At 47.0% G+C, this 23,566-nt stretch overlaps 1 protein-coding gene across 2 annotated transcripts in view; it reads right to left on the minus strand.

The window, feature by feature from the left end:
- The window catches only part of oca2 (oculocutaneous albinism II), a 70,299-nt gene that overhangs the window by 11,767 nt on the left and 34,966 nt on the right, over positions 1–23,566 (minus strand). For both annotated transcript variants that reach the window (XM_080877197.1, XM_080877196.1), the window contains exons 19-22: positions 13,760–13,887; positions 13,112–13,171; positions 12,265–12,369; positions 4,941–5,034 (exon numbers count right to left, since the gene is read on the minus strand). In XM_080877197.1, coding sequence (XP_080733323.1) covers positions 4,941–5,034; positions 12,265–12,369; positions 13,112–13,171; positions 13,760–13,887 — 387 coding nt within the window. The remainder of the gene's footprint in view (positions 1–4,940; positions 5,035–12,264; positions 12,370–13,111; positions 13,172–13,759; positions 13,888–23,566) is intronic.

Consider the following 23,566-nt stretch of genomic DNA (forward strand, 5'->3'; position numbering starts at 1 on the left):
GGGGCTAAAGCCGAGATTAAACTACAAGAGGTGCAAAGAGCATTCGCTTTGCTGGATCACGTTGTCAAAATTCAACAAATAGATAGTCTCCCTGACACTATTTTGTGTCAGTTCATGGAGTGCATTACCCCAATGCTCTTAGATGGAGAACATTCAGCAGATGGGGAGTGTTGGGAGGTTATTCAGATAGATGAGTACTGTCCTCAGGGACCTGACAGTTTTCACCTGGCGCATGATGTGGTCCCCCTCGCTCGAGCAATTGATGATGTGACTGCTAGTTTCAGAGAACAAGTAAACGAACTGGCATTAGCATATAATGTGAGCCCCATGACTTTAAATCAGGCTGCAGTGAGCCACATGTGTGGGAAAAATGATACATATAAGGGGTTAGCTACCTCAACTCCTGCCTTGGGAGTTAAAACTCAGTCCACACCAGGTCCCAGGTCAACTGCCGCCTGTGATGATGGCCATGTGCCCAAGGCTAAACAGGCACTTGATGCGGACTCCCTGCTTGTTGATCCTTTGCCAGCGGAGGTTCAGAGAGTCATTGTGGAGCACATTGTAAAACATGACTCGCCCATGCACACTCCCTCTGGTTTTGAGCTCCGCTCATTTTCAGGAAACTCTCCAAAACCCCCTAATGAGGTAGAGTACAGGGTATGGCGACTTAGAGCTAAACAGGTACTAAATGACTCTACCCTTTCCGAAGGGCAGCAGCGCCGTGTTTTCCTCGATAGCTTGGCTAGCCCTGCTTTGAATGTGGCCCTTTCTATTGGGTCTCAAGCATCACCAAAAGACTATCTCGATGAGCTTGACAAGGCTTATGGCAATGTCACTGGAGGTGAAGAGCTGTATATCCAGTACCTAGAGACTCATCAGAATAGTGGAGAAAAGGCATCTGATTACTTGCGCCGACTCCAGACGTTGCTGCAGGAGGTAGTTGACGGTAATGGCATACCTAGAAGTGATTTTGATGTTCAGCTACTAAAGCAGTTCCTCAGAGGTTGCTGGGATGACTCTCTAATTGCCACTCTGCATCTAAAAGAAATAGTGGGATCTGTACATCATGTTATTCCCACTTTCTCAGAGCTGCTTTTTAAAATCAGAACGCATGAGAAAGAGAGTCAGTTAAAAGAAATGCGCAGGAGACGTTACATGAGCGGCACCTCAACTAAAGTGCAGGCTCGAACACTCGTAGCCACAGATGACGGCAGGCATTCTGGCACACCTCCCACAGCGCTGGATGCTTGTACCAGAGAGCAACTGGAGGAAAAGAAAAAAAAAAGAGGAGTGGAGGAAGTATGTTCGCCCCCTTGTACATGCTTATAACTGTACAAAACATGACGCAACTGGAGAAGCGCCCTTCCTTCTGATGTTTGGTAGAGAGCCACGCCTTCCGATTGATCTCTGTTTTGGACATAGTCCACGTGGCCACAGCACCAGAACACATATTCAGTATGTACGAGAACTAAAGAGTAGGCTGAAGTATGCATACGACCTAGCCTCAAGAAATGCTGAGAAGAGACAATTGTTGAACAAAAGACGCTGGGATGCTAAGGTTACTGCCCTTCCATTGGAAGTGGGTGACAGAGTCCTGGTAAGGAATCTGAGCCTAAGAAAGAAACACAAAATCTCTGATAAGTGGGAGCCTATTGTGCACATCGTTGTTAAGCAGACGGATGAGTCTATCCCGGTTTATGTGATTAGGCCAGAGGATGCAGAGGGCAGAGAGCGAGTTCTGCATCGTGACATGCTTCTTCCCTGTGGGTTCCTACCGGTTAACCTGCAATGTGACAGTCAGGATGTGCTAACCAGTTCGGTTCAACCTCTCATGAGAGTGGATGCAGGGAGCAACACAGAAGAAACTCGGCTGGAGGAGGAGTTTGGGCAAGACGAGGAAATAAACTTTACATCCAGCCAATTTCCTGACAATGACTTGTTGGCGGATCAAAGGGATGTTCTGGGAGAACAGGAGGCGTCCCAGCCACAGTATCCTCTGAATCCTGGGGCACCTGAATTCATTGTAGATCTGACAGGATCGGAGACAGCAAACGATGAGGAGGTGCTCAGCCCAGCCCCAACATGTGGTAGGCCACAAAGGAGGAGAGTGCCACCGGCTTATCTCAGTGACTATCAGGTCGGCTACAAAGTCGATTGTAAGCATCACAGTTTCAATGTGCCGATGACACTTGCATTGCTCAATAACTTTTTCCTGTCATTACAACAACAGATTGCTGGGTTAGTGCAATCTCTGTCGGGTGATAGTGACGGGGACGTCACACTTTAAGCAGGGGTGGATGTAACCCAGTGTTAATTTGGTTATCTGATATTGTGTGATATTCAGTATATATGTATATACCTATATTGGGTGTTATAAAATGTTCTTCAATGATTTTGAGTTTTTTTTTTATTGCTATTGGTTTGCGGCTGCTTTACGACAGTCGACTGTGGTAGTACATCCTAGCGGGAGGGGCTATGAGCTCACGTGGCTTGTAGCTGTGCCAGAGAGCAAGCTGGGGTGAGCTAGCGGGGAATATCGCCTTCTGCAGTAGCCTTGAAAAGGACTATTGTTCGTTCTCCTGCCAGACGCTTCGCTGCTGTGCTGCCTTACTGCTGTGCTGCCTCGCTGCTGTGCTGCCTTACTACTGTGCTGCCTTACTGGTGCCATTAAAGGACAAGCGGCCGCCATCCCTTCATCCATCCGGACCTTGATTATTTGGACCGAAGTACTCACACACACGCCCGCACTCAGTGCCATACACTCTCTTTATTTTGCTGGCCAGCTAATACCATTTGTTGTTTTTTTTGTTTTTTTTGTTTGCATTCACAAAGACTATCCAAAGACATTTGGACCCTAAATAAATTGTCCTCTGCTGTTATCCATATTGCTTCACTCATTCTTTGGTGAGTAGACGTATTGGTTACATTTACACTGGCTGCCTGTCCGTCAGAGGATAGACTTTAAAGTTCTGATGCTGGTCTATAAAGCTCTGAATGGTTTAGGACCAAAATACATCAGTGACCTCCTGACGCAGTATGAACCTTCCAGATCCCTCAGGTCATCTGGATCCGTTTTTTTATCAGTTCCCAGAGTCAGAACCAGACACAGAGAAGCTGCATTCAGCTTTTATGCTCCATATATCTGGAACAAACTCCCAGAAAGCCTCAGATCAGCTGAAACACTCAGTTTATTTAATTCTCAGCTGCATTTGAATAAAACACCAAATCCACACTTTTAAGCTTAAAATTCAAAACTTATATTTTAACTACTGATTTTATCTACTGTTTTTTTGTTTTGTGTTTTTTCTCTGTAATCAATTTTAAATCGTGCTTTTTATTGTTTTTGTTTTTTAATGTCTCTGTAAAGCACTTTGAATCACCTTGTTGTTGAATTGTGCTATATACATAAACTTGCCTTGCCTTGCCTAAACTGCTTTTTATTACTTCCCAGCAAACAGATAATGCTACAAAGCTGGACGCTCATATTAAACATGGCTAAAGTTGCAAATAAACAGGTCAGTGTCTCTGAAACGCTGCACTGTTTCACATCCTGTTTCAAAAACATTTTGTTTTCTATTCTTGGATCTGATTGGCATTAAATGGAGGGTCTCTCTTTGTACGGTTACAGAAGAAGCTCTGCTCTGATCACAGCACGCCCACCCACCTGCTCAGTCTGACTCAGAAATACTTCCATCAGTTTGCTTAAAAACATTTTTGGAGGTTGACCAGAAAAGAAAACTTGAAATACTATGCATTTCCTGAAGAAGTAGAGCCGTGGGTATTAGTTTTCTTTTTCTCAGAAAAAAAACAAAACAGCTAAAGACCAGAAAGTCAGCTTCTGCAATCAGAGCCCACTATGAAGGTGGATCTTTAGCTGATTAATGTTAGAAGATGATGATTTTTTTTTATCTGTAAAGGGAAATGAAGACGAGTTAGAAAAGCACATTTCAGTGATGTGTAAATAACCAATCTCTGAAATGTTTGTCTTGTATTGACACTTGAAACAAATCTCTACTGTAACTACTATTTCAGAATGGGAAATTATGTTTCTCAGTTGGTTTCCTCTACTGCTGCAAGAGGAAGACACACTGCACAGAACCATCACAGCCTGTTTGCAGAAGCTCAATAGAAGTAACAGGAACGTGTGCTTTTAAGGAAGAGAGACCATAAAGAGACAGGATGCTTGTTTTAGGAAGAGAGTGGAGCGAGTGGCTGCATCAGCGTTTAGTAGAAGATGAGTAAGGACTCGTGTTCAACTCGTGCAATGCTGCTCTAGAAGAACCCAATAATAAAAATATAGAGCTGAGCAAAACACAAGTTAACGTAAAGTATTTCATCATTATGAGCATGAGTACTTTACAGTCTTATAATACTGTTGATCACTTTTCTGACTTAATCTCATAAAGCATTGCTTTAACAGTCAGCACGCGTACCCATCCTGCAGTTCAATACTGCCCACATCTCAAAAGGTGTCAGTGTGAGGATGGAGCTTGGCAGGGGCAACATCACACTGCCAGTCGATAAAGACCTGCCACAGTGCAGTTGATTAAACTGAAACACTATGACAGCTCTCTCTCTCCATTTGTGTCCTTCCCATCGGAGCAGAGTCACAGTCGGATGAAGGGCTGGCCACTGGGGCGCAGAATGAGCCTGACTGAGGCGATCTCTGAGAGCCCTGAGGCTGCTCCCACAAAGAGCGCAGCCTGACCTCCCCGGGGAGCGACACAGCTGTACAAAGTGTGGCTGTCACCTGGAGCATATGTTGTCTTCTTCTGGCAGCCGTCATCAATAAAGATCCACACCTTTCAAACAGGGATAAACTATAAAGTCCCTGATGTCTGTGAGGGAGTCTGGAAGGCTGTTGTGTATTTTTCCCAAAACTGACATGCAATGCACTATTTTTATAATACAGCATATGAGGCCCAAGAAGCAATACTTACCACCCAGACAGGCTCCCATAGCCAAAGCAAAGATGAGCGGTTTAACTGGCAGGTTCACATCTGCATCCTGACTCAGGTTGATGAGAACAGGAATCTGCAGAGACAGATTTAAAATCATGAAAACAGCTCTTTCTTGAAATTTTACATACTCTGTTTTTAATATGGCGAAATGTTTTTTTTGCTTTTTTTAACTACAAGAAGGATGTGTGTGTGTGTGTGTGTGTGTGTGTGTGTGTGTGTGTGTGTGTGTGTGTACATGTTTAGACACCTTTGTGAGGACAGAAAATTGGGATGTCACTATACTTGTGGGGACCAAGAGTCACCACGAGGCATTTTTGAGGTTCAAAATGTGGTTTTAGTGTCAGGGTTACAATTAGGTTATGTTTAGGCTAAAGGTTAGGCATTCATTTTTGATGTTTAGGGTAAGCGGCTAGGGAAAGCATTATGTCAATTAGATGTCCTCACTAAGATATGAAAGTGTGTGTGTGTGTGTGTGTGTGTGTGTGTGTGTGTGTGTGTGTGTGTGTGTGTGTGTGTGTGTGTGTGTGTGTGTGTGTGTGTGGTTATGACGCAAGTGCTATACAATAACATGTTTATGGACTCCATGATGAATAAAGCCTGACTGTTCTCCTTTTGGAAAAGTATTATTATTTATCTGAATTCTTTCTAATACCCAGCAGGGGGCGACTTCTCCAATGTGAAAGTACATGTATATGAGTGTCATGACCCTGTGCCTTCTCGGCTGACTCTGTATGGCTACAAGTGTTTTTGTTGTGCTGCATCTCTCTCTCTCCCCTGCACTGCGCTCTACCGGGGCGGAGTCATGACGGCTCCAGCCCCTGGCTCGAACACCTGCAAGCAATCATATCACTCACTTCTTAAGGCGGCTGCTGAGAGTGCTTCCTCGCTGGATTATTGTGTAACACTCGTCAGTGTCATCACTTATCTGAGCCTTTTTCTGAGTTTCTGTCGTGCCACTACTTACCTGCCTTTCCTCTCTGTGCCAGGATTCTCGCCAGCCTGAGGACCGCCGTTGGTGAGCTAAAGCCGGAGTCCGAGCTACCTGAGCTTCAGTGGATTTTGTACATAGCCCTCTTCTTCCCGTGCCTGTGCTTCCCGGAGACCCTCTTCCTGTGCCCCCTCACCTGTATATATTCGCACCTGGTGTCTGTGTGTGTAAATAAAACGTGAACTTTAGTGACGGTCTGACTCCGAGTCCCTCCTGAGCCTGACAGAATAATCCAGCCATCGCTATGGACTCAGCAGACCCAGCCGCAGCAGCGACAGCCCCCATGTCTCTGGAGGAGCTTCTGCACCGACACGAACAAATGCTAGTACGGCTCAGCGGAGACGTGGCGTCTCTAACTCAGGCCTTCGCCCAACGGATTCCACTGGCCGACGATCAGCCTCCTGCGGCTCCTCCCCAGGTAACACACGCTCCTGCCGTCACTGCAGCAGCCACAGCTACTCAGGCTGCTAGCGCGGTAGCTTCAGTAGCCTCCCCGGTTTCGCTGGATAAGCTTTTACCTTCACCTGAGGCTTTTTCTGGGGAGATGGGAAAATGTGCGGGATTTTTGTTGCAGTGTTCCATGCAGTTTCAATTACTGCCTCATGTTTTTGTTTCTGACGGGGTAAAGATCGCTTACGTCACCCAGCTCCTACGTGATCGAGCCCTGGCCTGGGCGCAGGCCCAGCTACAGGCTTGCCCCGGAATGTCTTATGATGACTTCCTGTCTCGCTTCAAGTCGGTGTTTGATAAAGGCTCTAGTACGGAGGCTGCTGGCTATCGTTTGATTAATCTGAAGCAAGGTAGGCGAAGCATGGCTGACTTTTCTGTTTTCTGGACTCTAGCTGCACAGACCAAATGGGGACCTGAGGCCCTGAAGACCACTCTGTTAAATAATATCCGCGAAGAGCTCAAGGATGAGATAATGATGCGGGAGCTTCCTGCTTCTCTAAATGCTTTGATGTCCCTGTGTATTCAGGTGGATGATCGCCTGCGGGCGCGCCAGAGCTCACGAAGACAGCAGTTTCGCGAGCCCCTGGCTTTTCGGGAGCCCCAACCCGACGCACGGGAGGCTAGAGCTTTTGGAACCGAGGAGGTACCTATGCAGCTGGGACGTTCTCGACTCACCCCTGCGGAGCGACAACGCCGGTTTTCCGCGGGTGAGTGTTTGTATTGCGGTCGCAAGGGGCATTACATCTCTGCCTGCCCGGCGCTGGCAAAAGGAGGCGCCCGCCAGTAATTGAGAGGGTACTGGTGGGCGACCTGTCCAGCAACAAGCCTCTTCCCCGTCTCTTGCTGCCTGCTAAACTCACCCTCCGGTCGTTGTCCCATTCCCTCTCTGTGTTAATTGACTCTGGTGCAGAACAGAATTTCATTGATGCGTCGCTAGTCTCCAAGCTCAGCATTGGCACACGACCACTGCCTCATCCTCTCCGCGTGTCCGCCCTGTCTGGTCACCGGTTGCCTGACATAACGCACGTCACCCTACCTGTCACACTCACTCTCTCCGGTAACCACGTTGAGAACGTTTGTTTCTGTGTGTTTAAGGCTCCAGTAACCCCGCTTGTACTAGGTTATCCATGGCTTTCACAACACAACCCACACATCGACTGGAGGAAGGAGCAAGTTATGGGGTGGGGTGTGGGCTGCCACATGACCTGCCTTCGGGCCGCCACGCCATCTGCTCCCTCTCTCCCCCCCCGGGAAGCCTTCAAAGTCACCAGAGCTGTCTTCGGTTCCTTCCGTCTATCATGACCTCGCAGCAGTTTTTAGTAAGGATGAGGCGGGTTCGCTTCCACCACACCGGCCCTATGACTGTGCCATTGATCTTCTCCCTGGGGCGCCTCTCCCCTCTGGCCGCCTCTACAGCCTCACACAGCCCGAAAGGGAAACCATGGAGAGATACGTCAACGACTCTCTGGCTGCTGGGTTAATTCGCCCGTCATCCTCCCCCGTGGGGGCAGGTTTCTTCTTTGTTGCAAAGAAAGACAAGACGCTCCGGCCATGTATTGATTACCGCGGCCTCAACAAGATCACAGTAAAGAACAAGTACCCTCTTCCCCTCCTTAATTCTGCTTTCGAACTACTCCAGGGGGCCACGGTGTTCAGCAAACTGGACCTGCGAAACGCTTACCACCTGGTGAGGATCCGGGAGGGAGATGAGTGGAAGACCGCTTTCAACACTCATATCGGACACTATGAGTATCTCGTCATGCCCTTTGGCTTAACCAATGCGCCCGCGGTCTTCCAGGCCCTTGTTAACGATGTTCTGAGGGATTTTTATTAATCGATGTGCTTTTGTGTACCTTGATGATATTCTCATTTTCTCTAAGTCCCAGGCGGAGCACGAGAGTCACGTGAGGCAGGTCCTGCAGCGCCTCCTGGAGAACCGGTTGTTCGTGAAAGCGGAGAAATGTGAATTTCACGTTGACACGGTGGCCTTCCTTGGCTATATCATCTCTCAGGGGGATCTCAAACCTGACCCCGAGAAGGTCCGGGCCGTGGTGGACTGGCCTCAACCGCCGAACCGCCAGCAACTCCGACGGTTCCTAGGATTCGCCAACTTCCACCGACGCTTCATAAAGGACTACAGTAAGATCGCCTCACCTCTCACTGCGCTTACCTCTCCCAAAGTTCCTTTTCAGTGGGACCTCTCTGCTCAGGAGGCCTTTTCCCTACTAAAGGAGAAGTTCACTACCGCCCCCATCCTCCGTCAGCCCAACCTCAGGCAACCGTTCGTGGTGGAGGTGGATGCTTCGGACTCTGGAGTGGGAGCAGTTCTGTCTCAACGATTTGAAGGTACGCTCCATCCCTGTGCATTCTTTTCTCGTCGTCTCTCACCCGCAGAACAGAACTACGGCATCGGTGATCGGGAGCTGCTAGCGGTCAAACTGGCCCTGGAGGAGTGGAGGCACTGGCTTGAGGGCGCGGAACACCCGTTCATCGTGTGGACCGACCATAAGAACCTTGAGTACATCCGGTCCGCCAAACGCCTAAATTCACGACAAGCCAGGTGGGCCCTCTTCTTCACAAGATTCAATTTCTCCATCACTTACAGACCAGGGTCGCGCAACGAAGCCCGATGCACTCTCCCGTCAGTTTTCCAGTACGGAAGGAGACTCCGATCCAGAACCGATTCTTCCAGCTACCTGTGTTATTGGAGCTGTCACATGGGAGATCGAAGCTCTCGTGCGCGAGGCCCAGGATACTGACCCCGACCCGGGGACGGGCCCCCCTGGTCGGTTGTTTGTCCCTGCTGCTGTCCGACCTCAGGTACTCCACTGGGGCCACACTGCCCGGTTCACCTGTCATCCAGGAGCCCGCCGCACCATCACCTTCCTCCAGCGGTTTTTCTGGTGGCCCACCTTGGACAAGGACGCCAGGGAGTACGTTATGGCGTGCGCCACGTGTGCCCGGAACAAACGTCCCAACCGACCACCCGCCGGGCTTCTTCAACCACTCCCCACGCCAGGACGGCCATGGTCTCACATAGCGCTGGACTTCGTTACGGGGCTCCCACCGTCATCCGGTAACACCACCATCCTCACTATTGTTGACCGTTTTTCTAAGTCTGCTCATTTCATCGCCCTCTCCAAGCTCCCTACAGCCCTGGAGACCGCCCAGCTGCTCACCACCCACGTCTTCCGGCTTCATGGCATTCCGATGGACATAGTTTCCGACCGGGGACCCCAATTTACCTCTCGGGTTTGGAAGGAGTTCTGCATGCAGATCGGCGCCGCGGTCAGTCTCTCTTCGGGCTTCCACCCTCAGAGCAATGGACAGGCCGAGCGTACCAACCAAGAGCTCGAAGCGGCACTCCGCTGTGTCGTCTCTCTCAACCAGGCCACTTGGAGAGAGCAGCTCCCCTGGATTGAGTACGCCCACAACTGCCTGACCTCTTCAGCCACTGGACTGTCGCCGTTCGAAGCCTCATTGGGCTACCAACCTCCCCTGTTCCCGGCCGTGGAGGGTGAGCATGCAGTCCCATCAGTACAACATCATTTCCGCAGGTGCCGCCGGGCCTGGCGGTCCACCCGAGCCGCTCTGCTGCGGACGGCGGAGCGCAATAAAGAGATCGCTGACCGCCACCGGATCCCTGCGCCTGCCTATACAGTTGGGCAACAGGTATGGCTCTCCTCACGCTTTGTTCCCCTTCGTGCAGAGTCGAAGAAACTTTCCCCGGCCTTCATCGGTCCGTTCGAGATTGAGGCCCTGGTCAATCCGGTATCCGTCCGTCTGAAGCTGCCTCGCAATATGCGTATCCATAATGTTTTCCATGTCTCCCAGGTCAAGCCCGTGCTCTCCAGCCCGTTGTGCCCTCCTTCCGGGCCCCCTCCGCCCGCCCGGCTCGTGGATGGGCAGGAAGTGTTTAACATCACCCGCGTTATGGACTCGCGGGGGCGGGGCGTCCAGTACCTGGTGGACTGGGAGGGCTACGGGCCAGAGGAACGTTCCTGGGTGCCCCGGTCGGCGGTTCTGGCTCCTGGTCTGCTCCGCGAGTTTCACCGGCGGCATCCGGGTAAGCCGGGTGGGTCGCCGAGGGGCTCCCGTTGAGGGGGGGGGGGGTACTGTCATGACCCTGTGCCTTCTCGGCTGACTCTGTATGGCTACAAGTGTTTTTGTTGTGCTGCATCTCTCTCTCTCCCCTGCACTGCGCTCTACCGGGGCGGAGTCATGACGGCTCCAGCCCCTGGCTCGAACACCTGCAAGCAATCATATCACTCACTTCTTAAGGCGGCTGCTGAGAGTGCTTCCTCGCTGGATTATTGTGTAACACTCGTCAGTGTCATCACTTATCTGAGCCTTTTTCTGAGTTTCTGTCGTGCCACTACTTACCTGCCTTTCCTCTCTGTGCCAGGATTCTCGCCAGCCTGAGGACCGCCGTTGGTGAGCTAAAGCCGGAGTCCGAGCTACCTGAGCTTCAGTGGATTTTGTACATAGCCCTCTTCTTCCCGTGCCTGTGCTTCCCGGAGACCCTCTTCCTGTGCCCCCTCACCTGTATATATTCGCACCTGGTGTCTGTGTGTGTGTAAATAAAACGTGAACTTTAGTGACGGTCTGACTCCGAGTCCCTCCTGAGCCTGACAATGAGAGTGTACAAAAGTATGAGAAAACAAACCTACGCCTGAGTTGAGTTAAGGCCTCCATATACCTCTAGTATTTCCTGATAGGATCTTATTTGCTGGTCTTATTCATTATTGTTCATATTTTGAAATATGTACCAGTTTTGACAGCTGCTTTATATCAATCTACATGTCTGCCCCTTGTTAGGGAAGCAAACTTTAAATGTATTTTTGCAGGAATGGGTAAAATAGTTTAAAAAAAATGCATTTGAAATGATTATGAACAAACAGTTGGATGTTTTTAAGGAGAATATTTGTTTGTCCTCTTCCGATGTACCTCTTGTTTCGATGCTCTCACTGCAAGATCGGTAATTTTTTTTTTTTTATATATACAGACATGAGTGAAGTATCAATAGTTTCCTGTAACTCTGGCACAGAAAGCAAATAAGTGTAAATGCAGAACTGTTGCTTTGAAAATGCTTCTAAATTGATTCATTCATACATAAATTTCCTAATCTCAATCACTGCGGACTGAAGGGGGAAAACAAATCTTTCCTCAGCCTCACTCTATTGTGCCAATCAGGACATCTTTCTTCTTATCAGCGGTGCACTGAATTGAAAAGTGACGCGCTTTGAAGTGCTCTTCTTTTCAGGTAGAGCAATTCTTGCATGGACCTGAAACTATGGGCGAAAAAAAAAAAAAACAATCAGAGAAAAGGACATTTTCAAAAAACCCCATGGACACACTGACTAGTCAAAAAATGTGATGGTTTAATTCTCACAGGCAGCATCTCATTCTGTCAGTGGGATAACGTCTTTCTCCTTTCTCAGTGTCATTTTAATTGAGCACAGAGGCACTCCTCTGAAACATTGATCTCTGCTGAATCTATTAATTTGGGGGGAAAAGACAGCTGACAATAGACGTGGTGAGGCAGTAGCTGTTCAGACAGTTTTTACAGAAATAAACCTCCAATTATGAAATGATTAACACATGTTGAGCCTGTTTTTTTCCTCCCACATCTGATTAATACATAATACAGCCCTAATCCCTGGTTGCATCTCTGCCTGTTATGTATTTTTTAATAAGAACCCCCCTCCCCGAATGATACACACCTTTTAACTTCTGTATCAGCATTTAATTGCTGTAGCTACACATTATAAATCGTCTCTCTTCCATGTCACAGAATCTGCATGTGACTTGTTTGTGTAAGAGTGTGATATGCTGCAGCTGTGATATCAGGCTCAGGGCTCTTACCATGGTGGCAGTGAAGGGAATGTTGTCAATGAGAGAAGAAGCCAGAGCCGAGACCCACATCACCAAGATAATGGCTATAGCCAAGCGCTGGTCTTCTGGCACCGCCTGACAGGGGAGATAAGAGTGACAGATAACTGCTACTTTTATTGCCGCTCACACGCACACACCCTCTCTCCGCCTTCGCTGATTTAAATCAAACACAACAATTATGTTCAATCTCTGACACCGAACCCCTCCTCGGGGAGCAGAAGCTGAGAGGATGAAGCTGTTTGAATGTGTGACACAACCACAGGTGGTGGCTTTGAGTGTTATCTGTGCTGTAGGCGCACAGCGAGGCTGGTTCACCGCATGCGGTGTGATTTGAACCCTCTTCATGGCGACAGTAAGGAAAACAGAGTCTCCTCCTTTATTTCAGCTGTCCTGCAGCCCTACGAAGAGAGAAAGGCCATGCAGCTCTCACAGCATGTTGTCCATGGTTCTGGGACACCGAGTGGGTCACAAACCACAAATAGCACACTACCTGTCATGTGTCATTATTAGGCTCGCAGGGGCCCGCAGTCTAAACACAAGCTGACGTAGCTATTACTGGTGCAATTCTCTGCTAAGAGACACCTCGCTTGCATGACGCACAGAGGCAAGAATATGGGTGAAAATTACTTCAGACCCCTTCAGCTGCCTGCAGGAGTCAGATGCAAAGAAAATAATTGAATTCCGAGCCAGGCAGAACAAAAGGATCGATATGCATGGAATGCAATATCGCATCACCTGTGCCCAATTATCAGCGATGCCAGTCGCACAGAGACCTGAGAGATGACTGTAAAGGTTCAGAATCAAAGGGGAAACTTACTTTTATAAGCAGTGCTGTCTGTTCTCCGATATAGTCAATAAGCTGCAGCTGGGCTAAAGCCTGAAAAGGGAAGAGGAGAAGATTAATAAGGGAAAAAAAAATCAGAAGAGAATCACTTAAAGGTGAGATTAAACCGAAAGAAGAAAAGCAATTTGGTTTCAATTTAGTGGCTATTAAATAGACAGAGACAGATGTATCCTTGTTATCATTCCTGAGATTGAATATTATTCATGTGCTGGTGAGCACTGCTTCACTGACTCTACACTGTGTTGTAGTTTTGCCCACAAAGAGAGAAACAACAAAGCCCTCACTGTGCTGACAGGACACTTTTCTTTGCATCCTTTCATTGAAGCTCATGGGTGAAAATACAGATAATTACTTTGCACATTGCGAGCTGACTGCCAGCTGCACTGTCAATTGAATCTATGCATTGATTCTGTTTTTCCTTAGTGTCCTGTGAAGCTGCTCGTCAGAGCAGACCCCAGCTAAACCTACATTTATCTTTGATCTGGATGCTCTAATTAAAAGTTGTTGTTTGGCATCAGTTCTTAGTTTTCAATGTTCAATTTGTGGTCCAAAATTTCCTTGGAAAAAAATAGAAACAAGCTTTCCGTTAAATGCCAGAAGCTTGGCCTGTATGTTAAATACCTCCATCAAAACGAAGAGGCCGGCAAAAAACAGCAGCGTGGCCCACTCCACTCGGTGCAAGATGATCTCAAAATCCTGAATGTCTGCCAGAACCAAAAGCCAGAGCGCACCCAAGATAGCGATCCAACCTGAGAGAGAACAAGAAACACCATCTGACATCTCCCTTTACAGCAGGAAAACATGTTCATATACATAAAAACTCTGAGCACTGACTAGCAGATTTTCACAGATTTATATTAGCAGATTGCTCACACAGTAAAAAACAAAACCTTTATCACATGTTACACATGCAACCACTGTTTTTAAATATCTATCCATCTATCCATCTAGATAGATAGATAGATAGATAGATAGATAGATAGATAGATAGATAGATAGATAGATAGATGCCGTTAATGATTAAAAAAAAGAAACTAGCTGGTCTTCGACTTTCTCTCAAATGGATGAATTTTTATGAAGTTTGATGGATTTGTTTTTAAGGTCCCACCACAGGATTTCAGTCAGGCTGAGGTCTGGACTTTAACTAGACCAGCACCTTGATTCGTTTCTTTTTCAGTCATTCTGTAGAATTTTTGCTGCAGTGCTTGGGATCATTTTCCTGTTTCATGAATCGGTTTAGGCAAGTTTTAGCTGTCAGAAAAATGGCCTCATATTTGATATGAGTTTAGTACACTTTGGTATACAGAGTACTTCTTGGTCAGCGTTTGTAGTGTTTGTGTTTGTCCTGATATCATGTGTTTGGTTTACTTCAAACATGTTGCTGTGCACTATGGACAAAGATCTACACTTGGGCTTCATCTGAAATTGTTCCAGAAGTCGTGTTGTTTGTTTAGATGTAGCTTTGAGAGCCTAAGCCTTGCTGCCATGTTTGTCTTAGAGAGAAGAGGCCTTCTCCTGTCAACTCTTCCAACCAAGCCATACGTGTTCAGTCTTCTTCTAATTGCTCTGTCGTGGACTTTACCATTTTAAATGGCAACCAGGGCCTGTAGACTCTGCAATTAAACTCTTGGGTTTTTTCCAGTTACTCTGAGCACTGGACAATCTGAGCTTTTTGGTGAATTTATTGGGATGTCCAATTTTTTGGAAAACTGGCAGCTGTCCTGGATAGAATGAGCCTTATAACTGTTCACTGATTGGTGGACAGCAACAGTTGCTTGGCATGGTGTTAACACACACCTGAATGACCCAGACCAGCAAACCACCACAACGTCTGCTTTTATGGAGGTGCTCACGCTTACTGATGATCAATCAGCTGCATTTGATTAGCAGCACAAGGCTGCTACTTGCCCTCTTAATTCCTATGGAAAAAGTAAGGATGCACTTGGTTTTTCAGCACGTTGCAGAGTCCTGTGAAAACTACATCCACAGTAAGGAGACACTAGATCAGGGGTCCTCAATCCCAGTCCACGAGGGCCGGTGTCCCTGCAGGTTTTAGATCACACCTAAATCACATGATTAGTTCATTACCAGGCCTCTGGAGAACTTCAAGACATGTTGAGAAGTTAATTTATCCATTTAAATCAGCTGTGATGGATCAAGGACACATCTAAAACCTGCAGGGACACCGGCCCTCGTGAACTGGGATTGGGGACCCCTGCACTAGATGAACAAAACTGTCTGAGAATATTGAGAATATTTGGGTTTTGGCACATGTACTCAGTAGGATCTAATAAACAGATCATCGCAATGAAGTGCTACCCGCTGGAAACAAAGACCAAAGTATTTGGTTCGTCTGTGTGGGACTGATGAAGTGTTCATTATCACAAAAATGTCATTTCATGACATTGCATTCAGGTGGATGGGAGTTGGCACCAGCCTGCTGATATTTACAATCAGTGTTTCTGAATGAGGGAAGGGGGTGCATCCACTTGGAGAAAATTTGATTAAACAGGTGAGCACCAGTAATTGCCTTGGGTGAGGCCTTAGGGGAAATAATTTCACAACTAAAGGGAATTAGTGAAGAAGGAAGTGCCATGGAAGGACACAAAAGAGAAAGCAACAGAGGGTGGTTTATGTTCAGAGAGGCTGATAAGAAGATGGAAAAACAAACAATATTGCAGTTTAACAGCATGTTTACATGTTAATAACCTGCTAAATTTCTGTTTTTATCACCAATTTTAGTTCTCCAAAATGCCTTTACTCTGAAGGCAATAATAAAAATGAAAAAATCATCATAAAGTTAAAAATAGAAAGTGATTCTGAACAGCTGGGCAATGCGAAATGAGGTGCAGAGAGAAACATAAAAAGTTACATATCAATATTCAGTTTTGGGATTCGTAGCTTCTGTTTTGCTCAGACTGCACCCACCTTACATGTATAATCCATACACTGCCTAATTTATTTATTACATTCATATAGCCTTAACCAGAGCCTTTAATTCATACTTCAGTGGGGAAACAAAGAGACCCTGCAGAGGCAGGATGACCAAAGTTCATTAGGCAAATAGCATGAGTCCAAACGGGGTAAACACAACAGGAGGAACAATGAGTAAAGTGTACACAGGGCACTTTGGGAGATAACGATTTAACAGACTGAAAAAACACTAAGGAGAGGAGCATAACAACACACAGGAGACACTAATGAGAGCAGGAAAATGAACACAGGAGGGAAGTACAAACACAGTGAGAAAGACTGAAGGAACAAAGACAAAAAATAGGAATTTAAAATTAGCCAGAAGGGCAGAAAAACAAGTCCCGTATGTGAGTGACTGCTGTCTGGGGTTGTTTTACGCTACGCCTTTAAGCACTTCTTTTACCAAAATACTCAGGTACTGATGAATGCATTGGGGGGCTATTTGGGGTTCAATATTTTGCCCAAGGCCTTTTTGTCATGCAAACTGGAAATCAAAGCACTGATGATTGAATTGGTAGATAACCTGCTCTATGTCCCAGGCCACAGGCTCCCCCTGAGGTTCTGGCCTCTTCAGGAGTATCCTGAACTACCATCAGGCAGAGTTATGCGAGTCTGTAACAACATTACCCTGGCCGTGCATGTCAAAATCACATGAATGCCACGATCCACAGGGATGCTGGGCACTCATCAAGTGTTTCAGTGTTGCAGCTCATCAGTGTAGTTTCATTTGACACATTTTAACGCTCAGTTAATGAAAGTCAACTTCCGCCATAAACTTTAAACTAGCTCTGGTTCAGCTAACGGAAAATAATTACAACTCCACTTCATGAATTTCTATTTCTCATCACTGTAAAGACACCTTTGATTTCCTCTGTGCTGATTTTTACCTGATCTGTCTTCTGTACGGGAATAAGCCGCAGACACGCCTAAAGAGCTCTCCAATTAAGAAGAGCTTTAAGGTGAGTCTGAGCAGCTGACAGCTGCTGGGAGCACAGCGTCTGAGACAAGAAATATGCTGTAAAAACGTTTCATCACTGCTGTCTTTAAGGCATAGACCAAAGAAAGTGAACACAAGGCATCCTTTAAATGTTAGAATTTAACCAACATAAACAGTTTCAGTCAAATAAAAAAAACTAGAAATTCTCATGAAATTATTCACAAATTACAGATGTAACCCACAACACTGCAGACACATTAGAGGGATCAAACGAGCAGCCAATAATCAGACTGAAATGAAATCTTAGCGTGTAAAGTTAATGAAGCTTTAGTGAGGCTCAATTTTTAAAAGCCATGTAAATGAACAGCCTGGGACTGCTGCAGTAGTCGAATCTGACTCTCACCTGCGTGTAATGAGAGCTGTGTTTGGACCTGCTCCTGTCCCTCCACGGGGACAGAGAACATGCAGCTGTGGGGTCATTCCCATTTAACAAATGTCGCGGCGCAGCGACCTGAGCAGCACCTGTAATTAACCGAGCGTGTTTGGTGGCTGAGTGGCCTCAGCGGCGAGGCGGGGGGATGACAGCAAGTGTATGATGACGGCCATCTTCATTTAGGGACAGTGTTAGCATTATTAAGATGCTGTTAAGATCAAGGAAGTGGGACAGAGGATGAGGGAACGTGGTGGGAAAATAGAAGAGAGAAAGAGAGGATGGGGACAAAACACATAACAGCAGTTAAAAATAAAAAGATACACACAGATATACAAAACACTGGGAGTAAAAAGATGTGATGGCAGATGATATGCTCAGTGCATCATGGGAAGCGCTCCAGCAGCCTAAGCCTATAGCAGCATGAGTAAAAGATGGCGCCGGTGAGGTCGGCTGCCGTCACGACTGCTCCGACCACTTTTTCTTTGTCTTTGTTTTTTAAGTTAGTTTTCAGCGTTTCTAAATCGGCAAAATCATCACCATTGGGTACATTAGGTATGACAGTGACACTCTTGTTTCTATTGGTATACAATGTACTCACAATTCGAAGTTTTTAACTCCGGATCCGAGCTGGCCGAGTGAGCTCTCGAGGGAGAACAAAGGGAAGCCGCAGCGGCCTAGAGGGAAGCAAGCCGGCGTCAGGAACAGGCTGAGAGCTCGTGCACACCGCACACCTCTGCCTAGCATCCTGCTCGCCAACGTCCAGTCACTGGAGAACAAGCTTGACGACCTCAGGGCCAGGATAAAGTTCCAGAGAGACATTCGGGACTGCAATCTCCTCTGCTTCACCGAGACATGGCTGAACCCAGCGGTGCCGGACCACACCATCCAGCCGGCCGAGTTCTTCTCGGTTCACCGCATGGACAGGACACGGGACTCGGGGAAGTCAAGGGGAGGCGGCGTGTGTTTAATGGTGAACAACAACTGGTGCAACAGTGCGAACGTTGTTCCTCTCACACGCTCCTGCACACCAAATCTGGAACTACTGTCCATCATGTGTCGTCCTTTTTATCTACCTCGGGAATTTACATCGGCCATTGTAAGTGCCGTTTATATTCCACCACAAGCGGACACGGTCACCGCCTTATGCGAGCTGCATGAGGCACTCACACAGCACCAGACACAACACCGGGACGCTGCGCTTATTGTGACGGGGGACTTTAATAGCGCCAACCTCAAACGCCTCAGCGCCGAACTTTTATCAACACATCACCTGCCCCACCAGGGGTGAAAGGACACTGGACCACTGCTACACTACGGTCAAGGACGGCTACAAGGCACAATCCCGCCCCCCGTTTGGCAAATCTGATCACGCCGCCATCTTCCTCATGCCAAAATACAAACAAAGGCTGAAACAGGAAGTTCCGGTTCAGAGGAAGGTCGCGCGCTGGACGGATCAATCGGTGGCCGTGTTACAGGACGCACTCGATGACGCAGACTGGGGCATGTTCAGAAACAGCTCCGACGATGACGTCAACGTGTTTACGGAAGCGGTTGTGGGATTCATCGGGAAACTAGCGGATGATACCGTGGAGACAAAGACTATCACAACGTTTCCCAACCAGAAGCCGTGGGTGGATAAAACCATCCGCAACGCTCTGAGATCCCGCACCGCTGCCTACAACACGGGACTCACAACGGGGGACATGGACCCGTACAAAGCCGCGTCATATAACGTGCGGAGGGCGGTAAAAGAGGCGAAGCAGCGCTACGGGAGGAAACTAGAGTCACAACTCCAACAGAGTGACTCTAGGAGGGACTAAGGACAATAACGGACTATAAAGCACCAACAACCGGTATGACGAACGCGGCCGTGACTCTGGCAGACGAGCTGAACACTTTCTATGCTCGCTTCGAGGCTGCAGCTAAGGTCTCCAACAATGCTAGTGTTAGCGGCGGTAACGGCTGCAGACAGGAAGATACTGCCAGCACCGGAAACGTGCTCGTCATCTCCGAGCATGAAGTAAGGAGAGCCTTCAAAAGAGTGAACACCAGGAAAGCAGCAGGACCAGACGGCATCCCATGTCGTATCCTAAGAGACTGCGCATACCAGCTAGCTCCTGTGTTCACTGAGATATTCAACATCTCTTTATCTCAGTCGGTGATCCCCACATGCTTCAAAGAGTCCATCATTGTTCCTGTCCCGAAGAAACCCCACCCTGCTTCTCTCAATGACTATCGCCCTGTAGCCCTCACCTCAGTAGTGATGAAGTGCTTTGAACGCCTGGTCAGAGACTTCATCATTTCTTCACTACCAGACACACTGGACCCACTACAGTTCGCTCTCTCATCTCCTCCACACATCACTCACTCACTTGGACACTAGAAGGGGGAATTATGTTAAAATGCTCTTCATAGACTACAGCTCTGCATTTAACACCATAATTCCCTCCACACTCACCACCAAGCTGGAGCATCTGTCATGGTCGGACGGTCCTTCCCGGAGCGACCTGTCTGTGTGTGTATGTGTGTGCTTCTCTCTCTCTCCTCCTCCACCCAGTGGCTGACACACCTGCACCTAATTTGCCATCCAGCTGTCACTGATCATCCTCGTTGTGGACTGAGGTACTTAACTATGTGTCCGGATGGCAGTCGACGCTGGATTGTACTGGAGGCTCGGTAGTAAAGAGTGTTTTCTTACTTTTAACATAGCCTTAGCCGGCTACCCTTCTCACCTGTAGCTGTCGTCACTTGTTTATAGGAGGAAGTGATACGGAGCAGAAGGTTGGAGAGAAGGAGTCCGCTGGATTAAGCCCTCGGAGGAGAAACACACTCAGATAATCACTTGGGAGACTCACCTGCACACCACTGGGAATTTGGAGATGATCACCGTTGGATTTTTGTACTTCGCTTTGTGACTGTTTTTGAGCACTGTAAATAAACGCACTGTTTGCTTCGCATCCAGAGCTCCGCGACTGAGTCTGTATTTCCCCCATTACCCGTGACAGCATCTGGGACTCAGCTCATCTATGTGTCAGTGGATCTCCAACTTCCTAACTGGCAGACCACAGGCAGTAAGGATGGGCGGACATGTCTCAGCCTCCACCACTCTCAGCACTGGAGCCCCCCAGGGGTGTGTTCTGAGCCCCCTGCTGTACTCTTTGTACACATATGACTGTGTGGCCACTACCAGCTCCACCACCATCATCAAGTTTGCTGACGACACCGTCGTGGTGGGCCTGATCTCTGATAACAACGAGACGGCCTACCTGAAGGAGATTAGGAATCTGGAGAACTGGTGCCAGAGGAACAACCTCCTTCTAAACGTCAGTAAGACAAAGGAGCTGATAGTGGACTTCAGCACTAAGCAGGAGAGGAACTACCAGACCCCCGTCATCAACGAGTGCCCAGTGGAGAGAGTGGACAGCTTCAAATACCTCGGAGTTCACATCACGCAGGACCTGTCATGGTCCTGTCACATCAACACCGTGGTGAAAAAGGCCCGTCAGCGTCTCTACCACCTCAGACGCTTGAGAGACTTCCAACTGCCCTCCAAGGTGCTCAGGAACTTTTACTCGTGCACCATAGAGAGCATCCTGGCAGGAAACATCTTAACCTGGTTCGGGAACAGCACCATGCAGGACAGACGAGCTCTACAGAGGGTTGTGCGGTCAGCTGAGCGCACCATCCGCTCCGAGCTCCCTGACCTGCACTCAATCTACAGCAGGCGGTGCTGGACCAAGGCCAGGAAGATCGTGAAGGACCTCAGCCATCCCAACAACAGACTGTTCTCTCTGCTGAGGTCAGGAAAGCGATTCCGCTCCCTGAAGACCAACACAGAGAGACTGAGGAGGAGCTTCTTCCCGCAGGCGATACGGTCTCTCAATCACACCACCACACAGTACTGACCCACACATATGGTTCTTACACACACACTGGACTTTCTGGACTTTGTTTTTGCACAACACTGGTCACTATATTCTTCATTTCCGGTTAATACTTGTACAGCTGCTGTTATTGTGTATATATTTATTTATATTTAGATTTCTTCATACATTCTTATATAGTTCTATATTGTGTATTGTGTATTTTGTTGTACAGTTATTTTATTTTCAACTTTAATTTATATATTTTATCTTATTCTTTCCCAGTTAAATTTACCCTTCATTCTAATTTGTGTTGTACAGTTATTTCATTTTTAACCTTAATTTATATTTTATTCCTTCCTAGTTAAATTTACCCTTTTTAATTTTTCATATTTATTTCCTATCTTATTCATAGCCTTTTCCTTTTTTGTTTTCTTTAGGTCACGAGCAGTTGTCCAAGCATTTCACTACATATCGTACTGTGTATGACTGTGTACGTGACAAATAAAATTTGAATTTGATTTGATTTGATTTGAGTAAGGGATGTTTCCACAGCAGTGGTACCTGATAGCTGAAGGCTCTGCCTCCCATTCGCAAACTCTAGAAGCACAAATAAACCTGCAGTCTAAGAGAAATGCTCTGTTAGGATAATATGGGATCTTTAAAATATGACAGAAACTGATTATCCAGGAGAAAGGTTTTAAATTCAATTCTGGACTTAACAGGATGCCAGTGAAGAGAAGCCAGTATGGGGGAAATGCGGTCGCTCTTTCTACTCTCTGTTCAGGAGCTTTTAGTTACTCTGAGATGGGGTGTTTCTGATTTTGGCAATATTGCACGATTTTAAATGTATTTTTGATAGGAAACATTTTTCATGTCTGTGGCTCTTCGGGGAGAACCCGGACATCCAAGTAAATTGGGTCTTTCAAAGAAGTGGTAGTAAAGGTGGTAATCCATGCCAAGCAGCACGAATCAGAATATTAGAGATGACTATTTCGCAAACTGCTGTGAGATTGTGTTGAACTTGATAACCTGTTGGTGATAATCTCATGTTAACTCTACATGCTGCAGCAGATATTGGATACTGAGGAGCAAAGTCATGGTGTGCTGTACTCTCCTCTTTCTGTCTTTATCTGTCTTTGGGTTACTTTATGTTTTACGTCATCGGTTTGTTTTCTCGTGTGACTTCAAAATCAATGCCCAGCTCACATTAACTTTAATCTGTGATTGTATGCTTTCAGATTTGCATCACTGAAGTGTGGTTTTAAGCTATATTTTACACAGCATCCTAACTTTTTATTATTTTGTCTTTTCCTTTGATCTCGTCGGATTATTTGCTTGCCTTTCATGTGCTTTCTTTACTTGTTTCCTGGTTTCTGTTTTTACCTTTTGTAGCTGTTTTCTTGGACTGTGGTTCATCATTTTATTTTATTCTAAATTCTGGACCACGTCTGTACCTTTGTGCAATCTCCTAACACAAACAGCTGTAAGTGGTTAAAATTTCTTCTGGAAACCTAAAATAATAATACTTAATTTTTAAAGCAGCTTTTTATGTTTTTGGCTTTAAGGAAAAAACATGCAAAGCTGTCTCTATTAAGAGAAGCAGAGACATATGTGCAATAATGCATCTATGGAACAGCAGAGACAATCTTTCCAGCACTCGCTGTTGTTTAATCAACATTTTATAATATACTGAAACAGAATGGAATAGATGCAAGTCGTAGTTACTGCTTAACCCTGATCCAAATATATAACAGGCGCATTGGTTAGTCAAGCACAAACCCTGACCTGCAGACCTATTATCAGCATTGAAGGAAATGATCTTTGGAGAAGCTTTGGAAAAGTGAAAAATCCCACCGGGCAACAGAACCTTTCTCTTGTGACTGTGATTACACACCTGAGAGAGTTTTTAAAAAACAGAGAATTCAAAGGGATCGAGAAAGCCCGAAAAGAAAAAGGGATTTGATTTCCAGCAGTATGCCTGAACATGTGGATCCACTGGGACCCCGGGTTATCCGGCACTGCTCAAGAGGTGCAGTGAGAGCTACAGAGACAGAGATTTCCACTTGAATGAGGGAGAGAGCACCTCATCTAGCTGTAGGGGAGGCAGTGGGTAGCAGCTCACTGTGAGAGCAGGGATAAAAGTCCAAGCCAGAGGGGGGGTGCTGGGGGTGGAGTGAGACCGCACCGCAACAAATCAGGATTCAGATTTGGGGGGAAAA

Source organism: Rhamphochromis sp. 'chilingali' (genome assembly GCF_963969265.1).
Source record: "Rhamphochromis sp. 'chilingali' genome assembly, chromosome: 3".
NCBI lineage: Eukaryota > Metazoa > Chordata > Actinopteri > Cichliformes > Cichlidae > Rhamphochromis > Rhamphochromis sp. 'chilingali'.